Raw genomic sequence first — 26,375 nt, 5'->3', positions numbered from 1 at the left:
AGCCTTGGCAGTTCTGTAACTGGATACTCTTGCATAAATTGGCTCTTGTAGATAAATTATATGGAAATCGAGCAAGTCAAACAATTTTAAAAACAGAAACCTATTGGATATTTCTGCTGACTTCCTCTCGAGTGGTTTATTTTCCTCAATGGACGAGGCTTAAAACTGCATGGACATCTGGGATTTTGTAAGCAGTAATAAAAGCAGCATACAAGAAAGCACATCAGTGGTACAGCAGCTTAAGCTGAAGAGCCACTATGCAAACCTGCCTTCGTTCCTGCCTCAAGCCAGGCACTAAATCCCACCCAGCTCTGAAGACTCACAGTTGCAGCATCGTTAATCGCCGAGTCCCGGCTGCAGCGAAAGCCCAAGCACGTTCCACACGAAGCAGCGTACGGCAGCTACGAGCTCAAACACCTTTTCAGACCGGCACGAGCCCCGTAAGGTGCCCAGGTCTCTGCATTTCCATCGTCGGCTGCCCCGGAGGCGAAGAGCATCCCTGCGCTGCGGCGCTCCTGCCCCGCGCTCAGGCACAAACCCGGTATTTTAAGAAAAATACCGAACCGCGCCGGCAGCTCGCGGCGTCAGCCCCACTACTTCTGGCTGCAAAGTCCCTCAGCACCAGAATCCAGAAACACCCGACGAATTCCTGCGCCTCCAGCGCTGTTTCCCGCAGAGCGGCAGCCCCGCAGCGCCCGCGCCGCTCCCCCCTCCCGCCGCGCCGGGCCCCGCCACAGCCCCTGCCGCCGCTGCCGCCGCTGCCGCCGCCGCCGCCGCTTTTATGAATGAAGTTTTTTTGTGAATGAGGCTGGGCGCGTGCGGGCGGGCAGCGCCGTGAATGGCGCTCGGCGGGCGGCCGCGGCCCGGCGGCCCCCGGGGTGCGCCTCGCAGCCAATCGCCGCCCGCCGCCGGCTCACGCGCCCTCAGCGCGCGGGGAGCGGGACGGGGCGGGAGAGGGGGCGCGGGGGCGGCCGGGCCCCGGCGGGAGGGGGCGGCCGTCCCACCGGAGCCCCCTGCTGCGGCGGGGCCCGGCGCGGCCCCGGCCCTCCCCCCGCCGCGGCACGGGCAGAGCCGAGGGGCTGCGGTGCCGCCGGGCCGCCCGAGGGAAGGACGGGCTGGGCCCAGCGCCCCCCGCCGGCAGCGCGGCTCTAGCCTCCGGCCCCGGCGGGGAAAGCCGGTCCCTGGCCTGGCGTGTGTTCCCGGGCAGGGAAATGAGCGAGCCGGCTCCGTTTCCCCCGCTGAAAATACCTGGGCCCTCAGGACGAGCTCCCTCGGCTCCGCGGGGGCTGCGAGGCCTCGGGCGGGTGGTGGGGAGAGCGAAGCAGCGCCGCGGGGACAGGCCAGGAAGGCACCACGGCCGGGGCTCGCTCCCGCCGTCAGGCGAGGTCGTTTCTCCTGCTAGGCTGCCGGTGTTGAGGTCACCTCCCTCACAGCGGTACCGGCCCCGTTCTTTCCTCGCGTTCGGTGCTGCGAATCGCTGCTGGCGGGTGGGGAGGGCCGCGCTGCCCTGCCTGTGACACGGGCAGAGCGCTGGAGGGACCGGGAGGGCTCAACACAGCCGTTGCGGTTTTTTTCTCTCGTACGAAAGCTGGTACTAATCCTAAAAGATGCAATAGGTGCTCCAATAAAGTAGGGGAAGCCCCGAGCCCAGGCGCTGCTGGTGAAATACGGCTCAAAGAGGAAGCGGCTGCTTTTGAATCGACCCAATTCAGAGAGGATGGCTCGGACTGCTCACAAAATCAAACCCAAAGGTAAAACCTGGACCAGCCACAAGTTACAAAGAGTGACTGATTTCTCATGAAGCTTTAATGATGGCTTTGGGCACAAAAGGATAGAAAATGTTCGGAAGTGATTAGCAGCGCTATTGATTGTACACAAAGCACAGAAACTCTCTTAGCATGAACATTTTTCTTTGTGAACTCTTTCATTTCAACACCATGCTGGCCCATGACATCAACACGGCTGGAATAAAACTTCGGGATGGTGAGGCCGCGGTGCCCTCGCTGGCCAGGAGGACAGACTGGAGGGGGGGTACGAGCTGTGCTTACTGTAAAGGGAAAACAAGGACCAGTGTTCAGGGAGATGCTATCACCCCAGGCTCCTGTCTCAGGGGACTTCCCAGATTTCTCTTGTTAATGGCAAGAAAAATGTGCAACCAGACAAACCACATCTCCTCTCTCTGCAAGATCATACTTACCATCCTTCCCACCTTTTCTCTGAGCACACAGCGAGGGTCTTCCTGCCTTACAGCAGCCCCTTGGTGTAGATGACGGCACCAGTAAAGGGTGGCTCAGTGACCAGGATGTTCCCACACACCTTAGCTTAGGTAGAGACTAGTTCATGTCTGTGGGCTGCCTCTGGCCCATGCTGGTCCTGGTCTGAGCCCTTCTGCCAGCTGCTCCTTCCTCAGGAGGCAATTGGCACCTTCCTTATTTGTGCAAGTGACTAAAGGGACAGGCAGGGTCCCTGCTGGCCCTGCACGAGATAAAACCGAGCTGGCAGGCGAAAAGGGTTCACAGGACCGGCTTTAAACCTGGGTGGTGAAAGGGGACGTTTTCAGGGAAAAAAAACAATAATGCAGCAACCTGTCCTTCACTAGTCACCCAAGAGATGTATCTCAAGCCCTGCACAGCACCTGCTGCCCCATGACCAAAGCATTGTCACCCTCCCTGGTTGCCAGGGGGGGCTTGGGAAACTTCTCCAGAGAGGTGAGGGAGGCCAGTACATTAACCGGCACTTCTCGGCCCACAGGCACCAGCAAGTGCAATTACGGTGTGGGAGGTGAAGAATAGCTGGTGTTTTACAGCAAGTTCCAGAGAAAAATGGAATTGTGACAAGCTCTGTTGTCAGCAGCGATCAAGAAATGCAAGCTCGAGAGCAGAACCCAGCAAAGAGCAGCATTGTCCAAGGAATAGCAGCCATTGCGGGGAGGGGGAGGAGAGAAAAGAAAAATGCCAGGCCTTTGTAAATTAAAAAGCCTTTTTCTCAGGGCTAAAAACAAGATTTCTGTTTAAGGTACTGGGAAATTGGTCTCTAACCAGCACAGAGAACAAAGCTCCTTTAAGCAGTGGTGAAACTGAGCCTACAGCCTTGTATGCTGCCTAAAAGGAGCCTGTGTTTCTTGCTCACAGCTCGCGTTCCCAGTTGCCCACAGTGCTCAAGGCCAGGGGAGCAGCCCCAGCTTGCTGCCCACGCACCCACCACTGCCCCAGAAAGACACAGGGAAAAGTCACTTTGCCCCTCACGTGGCTCCTGCCATGCAACAGCGCATGGTGCCGAAGGGCTGCCCCGCGTATTTTCTCAGGCTATGAGGGAATGTCCTTCTGGTGCACAGTTACAGGCTGAAACGTCCCTCAGTCCCTGCCTTACCAGCCCCATCACACCCAAACCCTGGATCCATCGCACCCTGTGTACACCCCCAAACAGGCTCTCAGCTGCACAAAAAACCAATGTGAGCAGTCTCCAGTCACATATTGTCACAGGGGATAGGAGTTTTGGCAGGTGTAACTGCGTTGATGTGGCAGCATACAGAGGAGCAGCAGCAGGCAGTGAGCCGGCTACAGCCACCTCTAACGCCCCTTGAAAGGGCTGCACAGCAGGAGGTGAGCTAGCAGCAGCCCTGTCTCCAGCATCACCGCAGGGAGCCTTGGAGCAGGAAGGAGCAGTGCCAGCCTGGAGCCCCAGGAGCTGCCAGGCACCCTTAGGAGTGACACTATTTCAGATTTGGGGCCATGGGATCACAGCTCTAGCAGGCAGTTACCACCGTCGCACCATCCTCCCCTCACAGGCAGGCGCCAGGGAAGGCAGATGCACATGGTGGTCACTGGCAACAGGAGAGCTCAAGGCAAAGTGGGCACCAATTTAGAAGAGAGCAGCCAGCTCAGCAGTCTCGCACCAGGAGAGTGTGTGGGCAGCGCGGGGAGCAAAGCTGTCACCCACCCACAGAGCACACCCAAAAACCAGTTGCCCTCTTGCAGGAGCCTGGAGGAAGCTGTTACGTGCTCCTTGCAACCAGCACGACAAAGCTCGGCATTTCCATTAGAACATGGAGTAAATGGGGGATTTTTTTTTCCTGTATAAATAGCAACATCAGAGTTAATTCAGGCTAAGGTGCACGGAGCTGATCCGCCTGCCTTCCTCATTGACATGCCTGGCTGACACTGGCAGAGATAAGCAAAGTGTTACAGAGCAGCAGGAAAACCCCATAACCAGCAACGTGGTGGCAGGTACCTTTGGGAGGCCCTGGAGTACACTTCTTTGTACAAGCGAAGGTCACGTACAGCCATGTTTCATTTCAATTGAGAGAAATTTATTTTCCCACATATTGACTCATTCTCTGTTTCACCTGCTATAGGTACCTTTCCCTTGTTCTGAATGAGCTAAAACCAGGTGTATTTGACAACTGCAGCCCACCTCCTACTTTCCAGGAGAGTCAAAGGGGGTTTGCATGGGCTGAAGACGTGTGACCTAAGAGCTAATGGGTTTGAGCAGGATGAAGGCATGACCCTAGGTAGAGAAGCAGTCAGAGATTAGACTAGCCCTGCTTTTCTCCTGTTCTAGCTCTGAAGGATCCAGCAGTACTAATCCCAAAAAACATGCCCTGGAGTGACTTAAAGAGATGTTGCAATTTTCCTTCTTGGGCACCACATTGTGTTTTGCTCGTCCCCTTTTAACCATTCACAGCAACATGCTTTGTCCAAAACCGAGCTACGAGGCAGCAGAAGGCAGGGCTGCTCCGCCTGGGTGAAGGGCACATCCTTGCAGCTGAGCATGCGAGTGGAAGGACCCAGCGTGGCACGGCACAGGGCTTAGCTGGACGTGCTTCATGCCCTTCCTTTTCACCTCCTCTTTGCCCAGCAACACTACCTCCTCCTTCAAACACTGCTGGGCTTTGCCTTTTCCACCAGGGCAAGAGCGACGAGCTGGAGACTCCTGTGCAAGGGCCCAAAATTCAGAGCCCAAAGGTTGCTCAACAGCCATCACAAAGTCAGTCCTCGCAGCTCTGAGGGAAAGCAGTCAAAGATAAACCCCACCTGCCCCAGGCTGTTGGCAACACTTGAGGCAAGAGCTGAACGCTCGTGGAGAGCACAGTGAGGGGGACCCATGCCACAGCTGTCCCTCCTGCAAGGTGGGCGATGCCAGCCTCTAGGGGCTCAACAAGGACATACCAAACCAATCAGAGCTAGCAGAGCTGCTGCAGGCCATCAGAAAACAACCTACAGCCCTAACCCCTGCTTTCTGAAAAGAGATCGGTGTCCTATGAGCCCAGAGAGCCGTTCAGCAGCGCTGGCTGGCCTGCCTCAACACAGCTCACAAGGAGGCCGAGCGGCCGTGGGCAAAACGCAGCAGCATCCCGTGTCTGTGGTACCACAAAGCGCTGAAAGCAACAGCGGATTAAGCATCTAGTGCCAGGCTGTGGCTTTGAGTGCAGGAGAGATACAAAGACAAATTTCAGCCTGAAGTAGCCTAAAGCTTCATCTCTGCAGAATTACCCACCACATGAAACAGGTTTCAGCAACAGCACTACAAAACTCCTGTCAGCTCACAAGGAAGTTGGGAACAGTCATGCTGTAGTGGCATCAAAGGGCTTGGTGTCCACATGGTAGCAGGCAGGGAACATCCTTTCCTGCAATTTAACTTCAAGCTGCAATCTGCTAGCACATATTTGAAAATCCCACAACACAGCTGAACTTCTCCCAGCATCTCCTTAGCTGTGCAGAAGAGATCCATGGGAACACGGAAGGATTTACCCTCACTCAACATCTCCCGCTTCCATCTTTAGATGGTTGCCTTTAACTTGGCTGTAGTAAATCAGAAAGGAAACCTTGACATCAGGGAATTTCCGATTGCTTTGTTTTTGTTAATTTGCTCTCTTCCTCTACAATCAACATTCCTCCACAAAGGTTTTGCAAGAGCTTCTTCCAGTTCTTGCTACCCACAGCTTTTTGTCAAATGTCCTCACCTCTCCACTGCTCACCTATTCCTCAAGACAGTCAATGGCAGAAGGGGCACTTACCTTCTCAACTGCTGCTGGTGAATCCCCAAGAGTTTAAAACAATACTCTCAGGGGCAGAATCCATCTGAAAACGCACACTTCCCTTGCAGGAAATGCATTATGAAGAGTTTGATGCTCTAAGTAGCTTCTGTTCAGGGTTTATTTTCCTGAAAGATCTACCCAACAGGAGGACTTCTACTGCAATTTGGTTTTGGAAACTGTATAAAACCTCCAGAAGTTCAGAGCGATGATATTTATTTTTGCTTTGTGACTCTGCAAGAAAGGAGTAACCTACTATACTAGGAGCACAAAGATGTTTTCCATGTGGACACACATTAACGTTCCCTATAAATACAGGCGGCACCGCTGCCTGCGCGTGTGGTGCTGCCGCAGCCTCTGCAGTCCCCAGGGGAAGCTGAGCACGGACAGAGCTGCCACGCTGATAACTGCAGGACACGTGCTTCACTCCCCGCCCCTGCTCCCCGTTCCCTTTCTGTAAGAGCAAGTCTGTTATCAGTGTTACACGATTACTGAATTCCTCTTTACTCATGGAAGTACTATCCTTGGAGAACAACGTGAGAGAGCGCTGGGGGTTTAGATAGCAGCCAGATGGACACCCACACACATCCGCCTCGCCAGAGAGCACTCACCGAGTGCCAGTGGAAAACTGAAATCCAGCAGCTACAAGCCTACCAGGGGCCTGTAGCTGTTGCCAAAAAGTACATTGCAGCTTACGTTTCCCTGTGTTTTGTACTGTTTGCTAACTCATGAAAGACCCCAAAAGGTAAACAGTCTTCAGCTGCATCATCTCCTCTGGGGTTTGATGTGGGTTGTTTTTTTTTTTTGAAAGTACTACTGGACAAAAGAATAAATCTATTTTAAAAAATCCCTAACTTTTATACACAGTGATCCTAAAAATCCAAAAGCAAATGCAAAAAGCCATGTTCATTGCATAAATGGTGCAATTTGACTGACTGGCATCTTTCTGCACACTACAGACATGCAGATTTGTAAGGTTCCAGCCCTGTCAGTATAAACCTGGTACCCAAGAGCTCAGGGTGCTTTCGGAGTGCAGGTAGGGCTAGTGCTGCTTACAGGAACTAAAGTGCAGCAAAGGCAGGAGCAATTGTTTTCTCGTGGCAGTTGTTCTGTGTTTGCAGCAATACAAAGCACCATTTCACAGAGGCAAGGAACTTCCCTCATGGGCACTACAAAATGGTTAAGTGTTTTTTAAGTGGTGAAGAAATGGAGAGAGAAAAGAAAATTCAGGCTCTGGTGTAATTAATTTTCCTGTCATTTCCATAGCACAAGTCACACTGTGCCACCTACTTTTTTGTACTTTCCAAAACTCACCAGGTTGAGAAGACACGGGCAAAACCCAGATGCGAGGAGTACTTTTGACAGCAAGTGATAGCACCTACAAAGTAAGGTTTGTAACAGAAGCACTTTCAACAGAAGACAACTGCAATAGCAGAACTGAAACATGAAGTTAAGGCACATAAATAGAAAATTCAAAATTACAGGATGAAGCTGTATCCTTTTTGAATTGCTACAAATATTCTCACACGTGGGAGTTGCAAAACCAGTTAATGACACTGTTAGCAGAGCCACGGAAGCATGAGCAGTTACCAGTGAGTCACTGGAGAACAGGGGACAACGTGCCGAGAACTTCATGTTATTTTCCAAAGGTGACTTCATGCACCAGTATAACAATAAAGGCAGGTCAACTTAAATTCTCGTACATTAGTAGCAGGCAAGAAATCCTAGTTTTCGGAGGTGCCTGTGGTTATTCTCACTTAAGTAAAATGTTATTTCCAACTTAATATTCTGGATCTAGTTCAGTCCCGCAGTCTCTGAAGAATAGCAGGTTTTTCTATCTAATATTTTCCTGCTCATCACTGAGATGGTTCATGACAACAAGGACCTGTACTCCATAATGTGAAAAATCCTCAGCTAATCCAATTTCTCTCTTCAGCCTCTTGCCAGTGACCATTCAGTCGAGGTGCCTGGAGGGGCTCAGCTCCCCGTGCTGGCTGTCACCCTGGAGCTGGGGCCCAGGGTAGCACCAGTCAGAGGAGATGAGCCACCACATGGCTTCTCCACCCTGTGGCCAAGTACAGTGTAACACAGACCTCCTCCATCTGTGGGGCCAGGGCAGCATTTGCAAACAAATTCAGGATAAAGTAGTTGTGAACAAACATAGCACTAATAAAACCATAAATTTCTACAATCATTTTTATTAGTTATGGAAGAATCCCCACTAGTATTTACATAGTGCAAAAAAGCTGTTATTACTCCAAAAAGTACGGTAGACAGAACAATTATCCTTCATACAGCAAAAAAGAAATGCAACAAAACCCTTCATATTGTATTTCATAATGATTTTTCTACTGCTTTAACCTAGATATTACTACAAATTTTAAGACATTAAAGATTAAACAGCTTTCCTTATTAGAATCTATTTAAAAGTAAAATATATGAACTATTCATGAACATTTAGGTGGTGGGCTGTGCCAACTGGGTTTCTACTTTCACCGTTACCATTCATTGATGGGGAAGTTTCGGGTTAGACGTTCTCACATCTCCTTGTGTGTGGCCCGGTGGGCAGAAAACCCACAGTACTTGTTTCTATGGCTTGCTTCTGCTGGTTTTTGTTTCGTTGACAAATAGTCATGTCTAATTTTTAAATGTCTAACACTGAAATCAATAGTTTCATTAGTTGGCACAACTTCACAGGAAATACTTAATGACAGATTCAGCAAACAGCAGCTTTTCAAACAATAATACTTTTTTACATACGTATTTAAAGTAACATCATTAAAATTTAAGCTTGTGTTAAAGAACTGGACAGAATTACATTGTGTAAGCTCCCACCCACCCAAATGAGCATAAAGACACCCCTTATCTTTACCAGAACACCACCAACAAGTGCATTACTGAACATTTTCTATAATGGATTTGTAAAACACAGGTCAATACCCTCTGTCACTGTTTAGCTCCAATCCTACAGCTACCTGCACACAACTTAAGCAGATAAACAGGCCACCGATTTAAGCCAGTGGAACTAATGCTCTTAAGCGTGTGTTAGCAGGATCAGGTCCTTAACCTTACTCAGACATTGTTACTTGGTCCAACTAAGGACAAAAGTTCTTCAGAGTTTTTTCCCTTTTACATATTTGTAATCCACGTTTTACTATTAATTTGACAGAGATACTTAAAGTATTTATATAAATAGGTTGTATACATAGCCACCTCTACCAGTTTTAAAAGATCCCTACCCCTACCACAGCTACATTATTTTTGATTTTACCAGATAAATTAAGTGGTGTAATTTCTATAAAGAATGTCTTAAGAAAAGTAGATTTGTTTTCTGAATAATCATTTTCACAACAAAAATATCTATACACCTATAACTACAGAAACATCTTTTCTTGGGGACAGTAACAACCTGTATAATAAACTGCATACTTTTATACCGAAATAGAAATTCAGCTAGGTTTTAAAAAAAATCATGGTATTGTAAAACATTTGTATGCTTTCTTTTCAAATTCTGGTGATAACAATCAGGATTACCACAGTGAGATACTCTCCTCAAGTGCTTCAAGTGGCAAGGAACTTTTCCCTAATTCTCTAAACACTCCCAACAGAATTGCAGTTTCATTCTCACAGTTATTGCTCATTCCCAGCTTATCAAAATGGAAGCACTAAAACCAGTTTCCTCTACTCAGTTTCAGTTTGCTCCTCTAAGGGTGATCTGCCACATTTTAAAAAGAGACTAGTTCCTTATTTGCTGGCAAATTGAGAGATATTAGAAGTGCTATATCACCTTCAAGAACTCTATTAAACCTGTAGCAAAATTGCAGTTAAATAGTGGGCTGAGTATTACAAGACTTCTTTGATATAAATGTCAGAAAACTTTAAAACGACAGTCCAAGTTCAGAAAAGACATATAAAAAGATGCGCCTTTGATGTTAATACTTCAAGATCAAAAGTTATTTGAATCACTGGCACCAAAAAAGCAGGAGAAAAAATTACAAACACCTTTGTTTTTTGATGTTCCGGGGGAGTTTTGCCCTCAGTGTATACACTGATCTCAGCTGGCATCGAGACATGTGCTTACACATCCAAGGGCAAGTTTTGCTTGTCAGCAGTTCAAACACCTATCATTTCCTAAAGCAAAAACTCTTTCAAAACATACAGACAGTAGAAATCTGCCATACATACAGTAAAAGGTTTAACATTCAGGAGGCATCATTCCTTAGTCTTTGTTTTCCTATAAAATGCCTGTTCTAACACCTAGGAAGATTACATTAAGGAACTAAGAACATGACAGAACAGCCACGTTGTCCTAGCAGCTCTCTATACTGCTTATCTACATAGCACTTGCTATGCCTATGCCTACCAAAGCATTATTTACATAATACACACAGTTTCTATTATTCTCATTAGCATCCAAAAAACCCAGGGGTAGATGATTTCTAAACCCGGAGTCTTATTTTCCCAGTGCAACTTAAATGCCAGCATCACTAGTACTATAAGCATTGGTCCCATATTAGTAAGTGTGGACTAAATACCTAAGCTATCCATTTCTTGTGTTTTTCAGCCTACCCAGAGGATTTTTATGCATTTGGATACAAGTGATCAGGAAAAATGAAGTGGAATTAGAAGAAACATACGTTTGCTATAAAGTGTTATTCGTGTGAATTACTCTTTGGCTACTCTTGTAGTGAAGCTCCTGCTGCTGCTGGCAGTTTCAGTACATCCCTTGCCTATATAAGACAAAAGATGGAAAACAGACTCCTTACATGCAAGGTTTAGACATATACTCCATCTTCAATCTGAAATGAATTCATCATCAGTTGATAGATTTCAATTCAATATTCAGGACAAAACATGGAACAATTCTCTAGCAACATGTATGTTTCAGAGGGAATATTTTTGTTTCTTTTGCCTCTGAACTACTGAAATACCTCCCCATACTACAGGGCACTTCCTCCTCTCCTGACATAACTACTTTCTTTTCTGCTCTAGAGGTCAGCTCCTAAAGCTGCTACCACTGTAAGAACAGACAAAAAAGTCACACTGAGTAAGAATTGTTAAGATACATTTTGAACTCATCACAAGGGTGGCCAGGATCAAGGCATGCAGATGAACATGTAGATACACTGAGCCACCACATCGTTCACACTTGCTGTTAAAGGATTATTCTTGCTTTTTGCAATGTTATGTAGATTACAGCATTCCTGAGGTAAGTGACAGGAGAAAGAGGAAGTCATCAGCTTACTGAAAGCCCTGGATAGGGATTATGGTTAATGATTCAGTGTGGTTTGGCAGACAACTGTGGAGAGCATGGGGAATGTTTGTTTTCTTTCTTGTTTCTTATGCAGTATTTCCACCTTGTAAAACACCCCAATTGTATCCTTCTGGTTTAAAGTTCTTCTGGAATCAAAGTCGTTATAGCTTATTGTAACCAACTCAACTATCAGCAGCTTTTTAAAGATGCATTCACTGAGACCAAGTAAAAAGCTGCATCTATCTTAGCATAAGAATCACACATAGATTTCTCTACTCTTTACTTTTCATAAAGACTGCAAATGGAGGTTTCTAGCTGTTCTTTAAGGAGAACCAAACTTTTACTTTTATTTCTTGACAGAACTAGAAAATCACAGCCAAATACACTGATGTGCCTGGCGTAACACCATAACACCAATGTAAAGTGTTGATAATTTGTCAGTCTTAATGTAGGTTATTTGTCTGAAAATGAGCTAAACAGTCACATCTTAGAAGAATTTTGCTTAGAACTGGTCAGTTACAAGATGGTTTGGTTTGTTTTTTTTTTCTACAAAAGATCAAATGAATATTTACTGACACATTTTCCACACGGTTTCTATTCTGGGAAATAGATACTGATTAAAAGCTAAACTAGTTTTTAACTCAAACAAGTTAACAGACAGCTACAAAAATAATGTTGTGAATTAAATACACATTAAATGTTTAACAGTGCAAAATGTTGAGATGAAGCATACGAAATAATGGCTGCAACCTTTACAACAGTTAGTTTTAATATAATTTCTAAAAAGTTCCTGAGTTCCTGCTTATTTTTACGGCATATAGATGGAATCTGCGTGTTCTTTATTCAAAGAACTGCAGATTGTGGGTTTATGTTGAGTGTTACTTGCGTGCTTATCATTTGTCCATTCCTCACCATCAGTGACTGGATCAGCCTGCTCAGACGTCTCTATTTCTTCCTCCTCACTTTGTTCTGCATTGTCTTCTTCGGCACCACTAAGGGTCTTCCCAAGCTGAAGAGTCTCCATAGTTCTCTGGGTCTCTGAAACCCAAGATTCGATTCTACTATTAAGCTGAACCTCTACAGAGATTGGTTCATGGGCATAATCCTCATCATCATCTTCCTCTTCCTCCTCCTCTTCTTCTAGCATTCCTGGTACAAGGGTACTGGTGGTACTGGTCATGGACGAATTCAAAAGATCTCGGCAGCTGCCATCCAGTGATCCTGTTTCTGTACTCTGCTGCGAGGCCCATTCCAGATTGTCATCTGGTTTCACCTCATCTTTGTCACCTGGTGTGGATTTTCCATGATTCGTTGCTGAGGTAGCGCCAGTTGTAGCCAGAGGTGGTTGTTTATTAAGAATAGCTTTTTCAATTTGACCATTACCGGCTTTTTCTGGTACTGCAGTCTTGCATGTGGACTCTCTCTCATTTTCAGAGGTTTCTAACCCATCAGATGTTTCCACCATATTTCTCCAGTTTGTTTCTGCAAGTTTCAAAAGAAGTTTAAGTAGGAAACATTAATTCTTTCTATATAAAAATATTTGTCTGGAACATCCCAGAATTGTTTAAATAACAGTAGAAGATCATTTTAATATTATTCTATGCTTACTAGAAAAATCTCAATCAGAAAAAGGGGGAAGAAGGGAAAGTGAGAGAGCTGTGAATAACTGGGTTTTTACAGTATCCTAAAGCAGACACTACAAAGCTGAAAGTTTGTGCACTTCGTTTCCTGTGTAAACTGTGAAAGCAGCAAATTAATACTGAGTGTAGTCAAAGAGGTTAGTCCCAAGTAGAAACTAAAAGCAAGCAAAAAACATCAAACAAATAAGTTTGAGACACCACAAAAGAGTTAACTAAAACCAAGATATTATTCTTTTTAATTCACTGTAAGACTAAAAAAAAAAAAAATAAGTCTTTTGACTTCAAACATGCATTCTCCCTTTTATCCCCTCTGTCATCTGGGCTTCAGCAACCAGATAAATAAATTTGCTTTTGCTTACAGTAGAATCATTCATTGCCATCTTGAGTTTCAAAATTTAAGCTACATGTCCTATCTTCAGAGACCTTAATAACTTAGTTCCTACCCTCTGCCATTAGTTCTTCCGCAATCAGGTAATCAATTCTGTTTGGTACCAGTTCTATACCAGTTCAGTAAAACTGGAGAAAGCACCTCCACTGATACAAGTTAGGTAACTGCAAGACTTTGGAGGATTAGAAATTAAAATTCTAATTTTTGTATATAGTTGGGGGAAAAAAGTTATTTACAAAACTACCTGAAGACTAACCAATTTTCTCTTATCCCTGAAAGCTGCAGAGTACTGTAAATTATGAAGAAAGACTGTATTTTTAGCTACATTTCACAATAACCAACATTCGGAAGATTCCAGCTTCTAGTTACAAAAGTAAGTTTTAACACACTTACCATATTCTTTCTCATTCACTTCAGATATGGGTTCAGAAATAACACTACAGAATGAGATTGCGCTTGCTGCAGAGGGGTTACGAGAATGACCCATATGATGGGGTGCCTTCTTGACATTCTTCAAGGCTTCTTCTGCCTGTTCCTGTTCCATTGCAGCAACCATATCTCTGTATGCTTTTCTGGCCTCTTCAGTCAGTGATACCAGCTTATTAAATAGGTCCTAAGTATAAAGGCAGTTTTTATAATCAGCAGTTCTTACCAATAGCTTTCACTTTAAATTACTCCTTTCAGTCAAAGGTATACCACATAGTGAGCCTTAAGCTTATTATCACCAAATACCTTTACTTCAACTAAAGATAAGTTCTTCTCTGTATTAAGTAAGAATAAAACCACCACTCCATATTTATGCAGCTTTGAGGAGATGTATGTACTTTAAAAAGATGTACTTAAAGACACTGTTTTTCTTACAATCTTAAGCTTTCCAGAGAATTTCAGGTGGCATTTAAGCCTATTTGAAAGCTACAGAGATGATGCGACCAAAGTGTTTCAACATAGCCTCTCAGTTCTGTAATACTGAATTTCAAAGAAAAACACACCCTAATACAGACCAGGTCAGGGCCGTTATCAAAGGCTCTTAGTAGGGTGTGCTCTCCATGCCAAATCAACTCTTAACTACAAGGAACAGTAATTGTTTACTCCAGCCATTTATGTGAATGGGATTACTCACCTCAGCACCCGAGTAGTTGAAGATACCCACTACACTAACAGGAACCAGCTTGTTCACGCAACGGCCAAGAGCTTTACGGCCAAGAGCAAAGACAAAAGGAATTTCTTGTTCCCGTGCCATGGCTATTACGTTATACAGAGCCTCATCTAGTCCACCTTGAAGAAAGCAATTTTAAATAGATACCTAGTCAGAGTCATAGCATGGCACGATAAAAAACTATTTATCCCATTTTAACTGCAATTAGTCAGTAAAACTTCAATACACACCATCGCCAGCTACTAGGCCCTACAGGACAAGCAGCTACACGTTGCAAGTATAGCAAGTGAATATAGATCAAGGTGACACACTATTCTTAGTCCTGCACACAAATCAGAGTTTTTCCACAGCTCTCTTCTTGAGGAAAGCTTTGCTTTTCTCCTATCTCAGGATATCTATTTGTACCGTATCTGCTTACATTTCTGGTTGTGGCAAAATGTGTTGCTGGCTAACTAACCAATTCACATTCTTCTGAAGGAACCCTCCTTAAAAGCACCCAGAGCTCAGGACTCCAGGTGTATCAAAGACTGAATGGAATAAAGATTGAAGTCTATTGTATATGTTATAATATCTATTTTTCCTTAAGCTTTTCACCCCCATGAATGAGTTTCTTCCAGAATGGAGTAGAAAAGAATGAATGTCGAGGGGCAATTAGACAATTGATTCTGGAAGTATTACGTCATGCACAGTAACTAAAAAAATGCTTCTAACCTTGCTACTCAGCACTTTTAATCAGCACAAGAAAACTGTAAACAGTCAAGTGCACCTCTTGTTTTATAACTTATACCTTTTGACTGGATTTTTTCGCAGTTGGGAGATATGATTACACACTTGATCTTGTTTAGCTTCATATGCTTAGTAACCTCACGCAACCCCATAACAAGTCTTCTCCGCGCTTTAGCTCTCATGGGATCCTTTTGATAAATCCGTTCCTGGAAGCTGACCAGCTCTTGCAATAATAGAGTCACACACTCATCTATTTCTTTACTTAGAACTTGGTTACAGTATCTGTCAAAAAAAAATCAAATATTAGCATAGCACATAACCAACACTATTTCACTTAGCTTTTTCTTTTACAAAAAAAGCAGCTTTACTTCCTCAGAAGTTAAAGTTATGAAAAGGATTTAGAAGTCAGATTGTATACTGTAAGTTGAAAATACATCCTGAAAACATTTATATTTCTAGTAACACCCCTTACCTCAAGAAGTTAGTCAAAAGGAACATTAAAAAATACAAAGAAATACTCCAACAGGTGCCACAAGCAAGTATTATTTTCCTTAAATTTGGTACTCTATAAAGATACATTAATAAAAAAAGCAGTAATTCCTTTCCCCTCCAAAGCGTGTGTAGCCCTCCTTTAAAAAAATGTTTTAGAGACTTCCACCTAACTTCTTTGTTGCAGCAACCAAAGAAAGACTGAAGTGCATGTGTGTACATACAGATATACACAGACACATTCGTGTATCTATACACACAGATATCAATCCATCTATGGCCAAAAAAAGGAAAGTACTGCAGAAACTTCTACAGATGAAAGGGTAGCTTACGTTCGTTAAGCCGCTCCTAAGTTTACTAAACCTATCCATGCTTAAAAGAAGAGGGTGACTGAAGTGCAAGCCTCGAATTTGTATTAAAAATCCAAAACTCTTACTCTCTGAATCTCTTGCTGTGAATTTTGGTTATTGCAGAAGATGCCATTGGACTACCTATTCCAGAACTAGCAGGTGAACCTTGTGACACTGGGGTCATGCAGTACGGAGAATTCTGACTTGCTGGCGAAAGGGAAGTATCACTAGGCATACTTAGTCCAGTTTCTGAAAGACAATTTTGAAACATTATAAAATGCAAAGATACTTTCACACAGAGGAAACAGCATGACGCTTCTTATGTATCACTCCCTCGCTTTTTCCAAATTACATTCTGAAAACAAACACCATTCTTCCCTGGAGGGGTAGTTGAGAAGGGGGAAAAACAAAACAAGCACATACCCACCACTCAACGTGGCTTGTGTAAATAAGCAATATTTCAATATTCATTAAAAAATATCCAAAGCTTAGTTTGGGAAATGGATAGAACAGAAGGGAAAAACTGCCTAAGTGGTACAACTTCTTCCAATAATTTTTTAATATTCATATATATATAAAAATAAAAAATACTTCACCAACTTATTCCTAGAATATTTAAGATTTTCACACTCATCTCCAGTCAGGTGAAGTCAGCCAGGTCACTCGGAAGGAAAGTTCTGAAGCAGTACATCTGGAATCTCGATAAACACCTCCTCCCCACCCCAACCCCCCAAACACATCAAGGACATTGAAAATTCTTTGGAGTTTCCCAGTTGCTCAGAGCTGTGGCTGCAAATCGACAGTCCAGACATTGCAGCTGACTGACAAAAGCATTCAAACTGGAAAACCCTATTTACAGTTTGCAACTTCCGTATCTGGAAAATTTTCGGTACCCTTATCATTAAAAAGCATTGTGAACAACATGGCATGGTTGGCAACAGGTCACAGTTTGTCTGCTTATCAAAAATGCTATCAACTCTGACATGTGTTGGGAACATCCACTTAAGAGAACTAAATTAAAAGGCCGTATGGAGATTACGTACTTAGAACCCATGCTGCCTGAGCCTTCCACAACTGAGGGACAGACAAGACATTTTAGAAGTTGTCAAAAAAAACTTAAAAGACAACATCAATAAATTGTTTGCATAAAAAGAGACAAAATACTAAGACAAGTATAATTGCAGGGAGAGGGAAGGGGGACTAGAGAGAGATCAACCTTCTTGAGAGGCCAGCTCCTGAGACTGATCAGCAGTCAAGTTTATATGAACCTCTTTCTGTTCGTCAGATCCCAAAAGGCTATGGTCAGCTGATAATCGGCCTTTCTTCTCTTCTCTCTCTTTCAAAATAATCTAGGAACAAGAACAGCTATCAGCATCTGATTATAGATCCATTTGACCAAACATAACACAAAGTTAACTAAGTTTTGAACCTTCCTACTCATGCCAGGATAGAAAGCCCTGAAATCATTTCAGTTCCCTCTTTGATCACACACAGTATTTCATTCCAGCATTTTACAGATGGCATACTCAATACTCATACTTCTACATAAATAGTCCTTTCAACAGTTTAAGTACTTTCACAGCGTCTGATACATAACACTTGCTCATTAACAACTCCTTATGCAACACCACCACCTTATGCAAGAATACCAGTCATCTTTGTGAAGTACCCCAACAGATAGAATCCTTTCTACAAAAAAAAGGGAATGCAAAGGTAAGTAGTCATATGATATATTGGTATTACTAGGAAAACAACAACAGAAAAGGCATTGACAAAGAGTTTAGAAGACTTTTCCAAACAGGTCACTGTGAATGTCTCTAACTCATGTAGACCATGGATAAGTCAGAAAAAAAGACTGCTGGGGGAAAAAAAAAACCCAAAAAACGAAGAAAAAAAAAAAAAGAGCAGCTTAGCCAAAGCCAACCTTCGAACAACAGAGCTTTACCAGATTTAACTGCCCACATCATAAAGCGATCTTGACAAGAGTTGTGGTGCATAAGTACGAGTGACTTTTGCAATTTTTTTTTCCTAAAAGACTTTCATGCTTTCTTTTTTAGGGCTAGTTTTATGTATTTTATCTTCCAATTTCCACACATACTGTATTTTCTGTGTACATATCTACTTTATGTGTGCATGTATATAGATACATAGAACCAATTATTTCTAAGTTTACTCAAAGATAGCGGTTCTACTTCAAGTTCTATACCCGTCTCAAAAAAAGAGTAGGAATAGTTAAGGTTAGCATATTATATTGCACTACAAACTACGATTCAATAACATGAAAAAACTATGCAAGTTTTCCCATATGTTCTACAGCTTATAGTTAAAAAAACCCCTTGCAGTCTGTATTGGGATAGATTTGTATCACCTTCAACTAATTATGGGGGCATAGAAGTTTTGTTACATGCCTAGATCCAAAGGACAGGACATCAGTGTAACAGGAACTAGAGGCTGAAGCTCATGACTCCCTTACCCTGTGCGCATGGACGCTACCCCTCCAGTGAGAAAATATCAGTTTTTATTTTTGAATTTCAAGCGTGGGTCAAGACACTCCAGGGTTGACATGTTTACCTTTTTAAGTGCTGTAGGGCGTTTCAGTTTTGCAATCTCTCTCTCTTTTCCTCTTTTCACTTTTGGGGCAGTTGAATCCAAAGGATTAAGGCAACCCATAGATGGCTGTCCCTTTGCTAAGGACTTTCTGTTGGCAGATTCTTTGGTATGAAAGGGAGCAGCACTGCCAACTAAATACAAGAAAGAGATTAGTTTCACCAAAAGACATGTCAGCTTTATTTCAACACTGCTTTCAGAATTTCCACTGATGAATTCTCAAAGTACATTTTCCTTCCTTGGAAAAAAGCAGTTCATAATGACAGGAAAATTACATCATCAGATATTGTTGCTTCCAGATGGTTTTAAGCTTTCTTCAACTTAGCCTCATGTTTTAGGAAGCTATGGATTCCAGGAAAGGAATTACTTTAATACTGGTAAGGGATCCCTCTCAAATGACTACACGTAGCTTTACTAGTAAGACGACAATAGCAAGGCAAGTCACAAATATTTATCCAAACGTTGATTTTTAGTTGTCAAAGACTTGATTAGCTGACAGGACAAAAAAGATGAGAGTGCAGCATGTAGTGAAGTGTATCTCCTGCAAGAAAGAATAAAATGAATGCGGTCTCCAAAGGAAATGCCAACTGTTCTTTGCTGAGCTTTGTTTGATGTAATCTTGCCAACTTGAATTAATGTTTGAACACAGCTGAAACTCAAAGCAGGTAAACGAAGCAACACACAAGAAGGAAAATGGTAACTATGTGCAGAACAATGGACTCTAGGCTACACACTGCTGCTCAGGAATGAGATTCACAGGTTATAATAGATAACTACAAAAATGTCAATTCTGTATTCAGGAGCAAGCATTAAAAAAGCTAATTTACATTATGTGTTGATAAAGAGATAGAGAACAAAAAAGCGTAATTAAGTCCTTGCATACATTCACAATGAACTATAACTTAGTATTCTGTGCATGTCTGACCTTCCTTACTTTCAAAAAGGTACAGTGAACTACAAGAAGGTACAGAGAAAGCAACATGGATTATTGGAAAAGATGTGCTTTCACAACGCAATACCCAAATATACAGGACTCTTCAGACTAGAAAAAGAGACGACAGACCTCTAAGAATCATATAGGACAAGAGCAGGGAATGACTGCTCAGTCTCTAATACAAAGGCTATGAAAGCCAACAAAATTATGAGTGGGGCACAAAAAACCTCCTGACCCTCACCCCCAAAAAACACAGTAGAAGGAAAAGCTTGTCCACACAGCCTGTAGTTAAGGTTAGACTTCACTGCCATTGGACCTTATATAGACAATAAAAGCATATGATAGATAGTTAAAGAAACTAGTTTGGTTTGAGAAAGCCTTGGGTCAGAAGGCCCTGAACTATAATCAGTCGAGGCGGGAAGAATATCCTGGAGAAGCATCTCTCTCTACCATAGTCACAGACAGCCTCTCCAAGCTGCTTTCAAAGAGAATTCTGTAATATCTGTGGTAGATATTTGGTTTGACCTCATACAGTTCTTTTCACACATTTATTTCAGCACTGAATTACTCTCAAGACATGAATCTTGAGTTTTGATTAGCAGGTCTTTTAGGAGAAGGCTGTCCTCAGTTCTACATGGACTTTCACCGTTGTGTACTGCAGCTCAGAGGAAGATAGCACTGGTGAATCTTTTGAGAAATGCATTAAGAAAGCCTTCCCAGGTTTTTATTACCTTTATATTAAAAAACTGAAACTTGACAGAAAAAAAAGCACATTTAAGATTCTCAGATGGATCCCATCTATATTGCCACAAAATGCATTTTAGCAATAGTCAAGCAGATTAGAAATACCTGTGTACGAGAGGGGCCTGGTGTTAGTGATCTGACGAGCTTTCATCGCTTGCTGCTGCTTTTCTAGAGCTGCTAACATGTCACCCAAATCTAACTGAACAGGGGTCTTGCTCTTCTTCCCAGCCGCTTTTGATAAAGCCTCCTATAACACAACCACCACATGAGGATTAATACCAAGAAAAATAGTGCCTGCAAAACATTCTTTACAAAGAGATTCTTGCTATTATAGGACAAAGAGGAGCAACAGCTAACTGATACTCCTCTTTACCAACTGGGGGGGTGTCGGGGGAGGGCACACACTACACACTTGAAGTTTTTTCTGTTCCATGCTTATCTCCGAATACTCTTGAGCTGTTGCAAGTGCTGCTGCCAAGGCCTTCTTCTTCTGGCTTTTTGCACGCTTTGGTACAGAGGTTGTAATGGGAATTGGAGTTTGGACTATATTGATTGGAGAATTCTCTGGTAAGTCATCCAACTAGGATTTAAAATAAAACATAAAAAACCCCACAATTAAAGACCCTTCTCTCAAGACCGGAAACACAGCACTCCAGAAACCACATGAACCATTGCTTTGGTCAGCAGTATGACATCCCAACTATTAAGTACAGCTAGATGACACAGTAAATCAAAACTAGAAACTCATGTATTTTTTTGTATGGAAAAACTATTATATTTATCTCCAGTTATGCCTTCAGAAGATTTTCCAGTCTAATTGCTAAATAAGGGAGTGGTTCTTTCCCCCCTGCGGACTTCACGTAGGACTTTACTATCCTGGGAAGCAGGCCAATAGATTAAGTAGTTGGTTTCGCAACAGAAGTAGATCATGTATTATAAGAGCATCTTTCCAACAAAGAAAGTTTATTTTTGTTTCAGAACAAACTACACAAACGGTAGTTATTTTGAAAAATTGATGCCATTAGTACATATTTGCAGATTTTACTATTCTAAGAAAAGTCTGCATCAAAGCATCAGTCTGAATGCAAGCCCTTTGAGTCAGAGAGAATAACCAGGATATAGTTTACGTATTAACACAAAGAAAGTTCGATAATCTTAAAAACTATTTTTCATCTCAAAAATCCTGTTGCATCTGCTGTTCCCCCAAAATTTAGCATGTGACTTCAAAAAGTACAGAATTCATGAGCAACCATCAGTGAGATGGAGAAGCTGGGAGTTGGACTCCATGATTCTTCTGTGTCCCTTGGGATATTCTATGATTCTAAGTGCCTATCACATGTATCTTACCATTTCACTTGTTAACAATCTCATTAGCAGACAACAATCCAGCAGTCTTTAAGATGGGTTCTCTGCAACACTTATTTTAATTGGCATTTCTTTAGCATCTGAAACTGGTAATGCAAATACCTCAAGAACATCACCATTACCACATCGTAAGTATTGTAGCAGAGACTCATAAAAAAAAAAAAAATCACACAGATCAAGTAGTCTCAAAACAACTTAACTTAAAAATGCTTTGCAAAACAAAGTGATTACTTACTACTTTGGGTGCAATCTTTTGCTGGATGTTACTACTTTTGCTGCTGCCATTGTCACTATTTAGTTCTGGAAATTCATCTTCATCCTAAACATCATAAAAATTAAGAATGAAGAAAATGGAGCCAAAAGTCACATTAAAAGCATCAACTGAAGCATCAGCTGAAGCTAGAAAAATTAATTGAATCCTGAAGCCCCATATAAGCTACAAGGGCTTAAAAAGTGACACAAACAGAAGTGATGAAAAATTAACAAAGCATTTCTGTATCTGAATAACCTTTTTCAAAAAGGAACACCTTATTAATGTTTTATACTAAAGAAATCCAATTACAGCTAGGGAGGAGAGGGGAAAAAAACAGAACAGTTTTCATACAACACTACCTCAAAATACAGAGGTTCAGGACTCTGCTCTGTTCTGCTTGACTGGCTTGTAGCTAAAGGTTTTTCATGTCGTTTCTGCAAATTCTGCCTTCTTTCTGAAGATGTGCTGTGGTCTCTGCATCTGAAACCGGACTGAAAAAGATAAACGTGACTGCCTTACATGCGTGCATACACATCTTGAAAAACAGAAGTTGCAAAATGCCAGTCTCGTGTCTTCTAATTAGCAATAAGAAAGTACAGTTTTTATTAAATTTGATTTAATAAGCTCTGCTTTGGTGTTTTGGTTGGGAGGGCGGTGTTGGTTGGTTTTGGGGTGGGGTGTTTGTTTTGTTTTAGTCGGGTTTTTTTTTTTAAACCCACAGAAACATATTCTATAGATAGCATCGGATTACCCCCGCCAAGCCAAACACAGTATCTCTATACATTCATCTCAATATCTAGCTTAAAAAAACAGGGTACTTTTGGCCAAACATGAAGAAAATGGCAAGAATCGCTGATGACTGTATAACTTGGACACGAATCCTGAGGAACTATCTGTAAACACGATCAACCAAAAGAACTTTCTCCCACTACATAATTATTCTGCATGCAATTATCGCCTTTTCAACATGTTTTATGACCACACATAGGAACAGAGTTCTCTAAGGACCAGAGACCTCAGTGTAGTGACATAAACATTCTTCTGTTTATTACGTGAAAGGTTGGTGGAAATCCATGTGCAAGACTGACTGGCTGAAAGCAAAGCACAATCTGAATCTGAAATTCTGCATCTCATACTAATGTATTTCTCAGGAAAATTTCCTGCAGACCTGGTACAAATTTAGTTTCAAAAGGAAAATAGTTTCTAGGACAATTCTGCCTTGAGGTACAGTGAATTTGGCTGGGGAAACCTCATTTAAAACTTTGTGCCAGCTTTGTCTTTAAATATCTAAAATAACTGCCAGATTTAGAGTCTAAACTGTGACTGGATGAAAGGCAATCTGGTTGTTCTTACTCTCCCAATGCCATAAACCACAAATAGTGGCTTCTAAAAGCCTCTGATTTGACTGCAGGTTATAAAAAGATTCAGAACTGCTACACTGCCAGATATGAGCATCAACAAGCTTCTTTATATAATAAACCCATAGATACCAAATGGAAAGAGTCAAGACAAATTAACAATTCCATCTAAAATATAAACAGGGCAAGCTAGCTTACATATATACGCATATATAGGCACAGCTACGACAAAGCTCCCACTTCAAGCTCAGCTATTCTTGTCTGCAATAACTGAATTCAAGCAAAATCTATGTTTAAGCAAACGCAGATGTTTTGGCCTTCTCTGTCCCACTCCGCACACCACCTCCCCCAATAAAATTAGTCTACAAAGATTAAAAAGGCCTCATTCTCCTCACAGAAATCCTATTCCACTTGAAGGAAGTTTCACAGAAACATGTTCTTCAAGTTTTAGCATAAAACAATTTTAATTCATTCATTAATAATAAAAATGCTAAAAAATATGGTATGCTAGTATGAATTTAAAAGAGAAAGTTTTGAAGACAACAGGAGTGAGAGAACACAGAATTCTAGTTCAGCATCACATCAGAGTCTTTCTTTAGAAAGTTTGGGGTGGGGTATGTTTTTTTTTTCCCTTCTAAAGTGTGAATGGGTCAAAACCTGAACTAACTTTTCTACACCCACACCGTCTTCACTTCACAAGTTACTTTATATATGCAGTGTTCTTCCTAGGTAGACGCATGTAAAGAACAGGCTATAGGCAGAAGACTGCCAACTACATGATTTTTTTTTTAGAGAGAGCGCATGCGCTATCTCAAGAAACACACAACTGGACTTTTAGTTGAGTTTCTACACTTTTCATTCCATATTTTTATTAGCTGTTCTTTGTATGTTAATTTTATAATCCATTTCAAATTCCTTATTTTCATATATTACAAGAAAAAGAACTCTTAAGTTTAGAACCACTAACATACCTGTGAACCTGATCTTTGCTCAGCTTGTCTTCCACCTCTAGAAAGTGATTGCGCTTTCTCAATCCAAGGTTTTTTTTGAGTTGCCTGGGAATTTACATTAGTCCAGCTTACACCAGCTGAAAGAGAAGTGCCATCTATGAAAAATATGAACTAGCATGACAGAATGTGTAATAATGATACACATGCCACTAGAGACAAGAACCCAATTTTGATACAAATAAAGCTCTCTGAGAAAGTCTAGTTTTCCTCCGACAACATTTACTTCTGTAGGTATTTCTAGACATTAGCAGAACTGCCTTTATGGAAGAGTCAGATGACAGACATTCCAATTGCCAACAACTGATCATCAGGAGGCAAAGGAAATCTCAGGTTCACGTCCAATTTCAGTCCAGGCATAATAGCCACTAGTGTTACTCACTAGTGCCAGACTAATCAAAATTTTTGTTCATGTTACAGTTCTTCTTTAAAGCTTCTAAAAAAGCATCAGTACTTCTCAGAGAATGAGAACTCTTTGGCTCTATGACTACCCAGGTACGAACCGCAGTCTATAAGATAGAACAGAAGCACAGCTTCGTCCAAATGCTTCCCTTGGATTCTCTGGCTTTTTTAATCCTTTAAAGAAAGGCAACTGAATAAATCATTAGTGACAGCTACTTATTCACTTGTTTCTTCAACAAGTAACAGGGGTCTTGGTGGAAATCACAGTAAAGACATATCTTCAGAAGTATCTGAAGTATAGAGTAGAGTACACTATGCTGGAAGTGGATCGAGAGATGGTTCCTAGCAAAATGTAAAAAGTGACCCAGCCAACCTTTAAACAGCTCATCAGCTAAAGACAATGCTTACTTGTATTTATTGATGGTTCTACAACCTGAAAAGGAAATAACAAATTTTTTAGTAATTTTTCATAGTCTGTAGGGTACAAATATAATTAAGTTATTCAGTTATGTTTACATACATTCATTGCACAAGAATCTGTATTTCTTGAAGGCATAGCTGCAGCCTGATTATTGCCATGCTTTGGACTACAGTAGCCACTGTCACTGTCAATGTCCGCTTCGCTGGCACCCTGTTCACTAGAGGACTCTGCAGCAGGGTGAGAAGTTCTTCTGCGCCTGCCTTTTGATTTCCAAAGCATCGTGGAGGCACTCTCAGAAAGTGACTTATTAGCAATATCTGAAGGAAAGTCTGCAAGAAACAATAAAAATATCATTACTTGTGCAGGAATTGTTAAAAGACATGAAAAACCTATGTATTATGAAAACAAATTGAAAAAGTCAAAGTCTTTGCATATGACAACAATTCCCTTTAACAAAACTAAAACTAGCATCGAATTTAAACAAAATTGTGTCTAGTTCCAACTATTAATAATAACCAACTCCTTCAAGAGGAGTCTGGGTCTGACAGTGGCAAAGTCTTCACGAGTACTACATTGCAACATTATAATATGACGAATTGAGTAGGTCTCTGCAACCATCATCACATTTTCTTCATTATCTTTTTGATCTGCAAAGATGTCTCTTTAAAGCCACATGTAAACCAGGTCCACCTTCTTTTAGGAAAAATGGTGACTGACATGTAGTTCTAGTTATTTCATACACCCAGAACACAAGAAAGAAATTACCTGTTTGCTGTGATGCATCAACCAACAAAACAATCTTTGATCTGTTCTCAGGACCTGATGAACTAGTCTCCTTTTGAGTGGCGACATTTTTCACTGGAGGACGTTTATTTTTTATGTGCATCTGTAACTGCTGTTGCTGTTTTAAAAGATTAGCCACACATAAGTCACATGATTTGACTTCATAGTTGTAATCAAAGCAATTAAAAGCTCTAATGCTCTCTACAGAAGTCACATGTTTAAAGACAAGAGATTAACAAATACATTCTTAAAAATATTTGATTTATTAACCTCTTTGCATTAACTGGTCATTATGATGTGGAAGTATAAAAAAGGTCACAAAAGTATGGGTATACTTCCTTTGTTCTCTAATGAAGTAACCCTAAGCTTAGACCAAAGTAGCAGAGAGGCAGTGGAAAGGTGTTTCCCAAGTTATACTTGCAGGCTTTAAAGCTGCCATGTATTTTACCATAAAGTATCTCTGC

The 26,375-nt window shown here is 42.0% G+C and overlaps 1 protein-coding gene across 1 annotated transcript in view; it reads right to left on the bottom strand.

Moving 5' to 3' along the window:
* Positions 1 to 8,212: 8,212 nt before the first annotated feature.
* Positions 8,213 to 26,375, bottom strand: part of SECISBP2L (SECIS binding protein 2 like) — a 28,502-nt gene continuing 10,339 nt past the window's right edge. Inside the window, exons 4-18 of the mRNA XM_086471322.1 lie at positions 25,894 to 26,029; positions 25,228 to 25,457; positions 25,116 to 25,140; positions 24,270 to 24,385; positions 22,300 to 22,431; positions 21,923 to 22,006; positions 20,735 to 20,902; positions 20,428 to 20,569; positions 18,609 to 18,778; positions 17,254 to 17,386; positions 16,124 to 16,286; positions 15,260 to 15,480; positions 14,437 to 14,591; positions 13,710 to 13,929; positions 8,213 to 12,770 (exon numbers count right to left, since the gene is read on the bottom strand). Coding sequence (XP_086327448.1) covers positions 12,097 to 12,770; positions 13,710 to 13,929; positions 14,437 to 14,591; positions 15,260 to 15,480; positions 16,124 to 16,286; positions 17,254 to 17,386; positions 18,609 to 18,778; positions 20,428 to 20,569; positions 20,735 to 20,902; positions 21,923 to 22,006; positions 22,300 to 22,431; positions 24,270 to 24,385; positions 25,116 to 25,140; positions 25,228 to 25,457; positions 25,894 to 26,029 — 2,769 coding nt within the window. The 3' untranslated portion in view covers positions 8,213 to 12,096. The remainder of the gene's footprint in view (positions 12,771 to 13,709; positions 13,930 to 14,436; positions 14,592 to 15,259; positions 15,481 to 16,123; positions 16,287 to 17,253; positions 17,387 to 18,608; positions 18,779 to 20,427; positions 20,570 to 20,734; positions 20,903 to 21,922; positions 22,007 to 22,299; positions 22,432 to 24,269; positions 24,386 to 25,115; positions 25,141 to 25,227; positions 25,458 to 25,893; positions 26,030 to 26,375) is intronic.

This window comes from Leptosomus discolor, chromosome 11, assembly GCF_034619465.1.
Source record: "Leptosomus discolor isolate bLepDis1 chromosome 11, bLepDis1.hap2, whole genome shotgun sequence".
Taxonomy (NCBI): domain Eukaryota; kingdom Metazoa; phylum Chordata; class Aves; order Leptosomiformes; family Leptosomidae; genus Leptosomus; species Leptosomus discolor.
The sequence above is the reverse complement of the archived record's forward strand: the minus strand, read 5'-3'. Positions and strand labels throughout refer to the sequence as shown.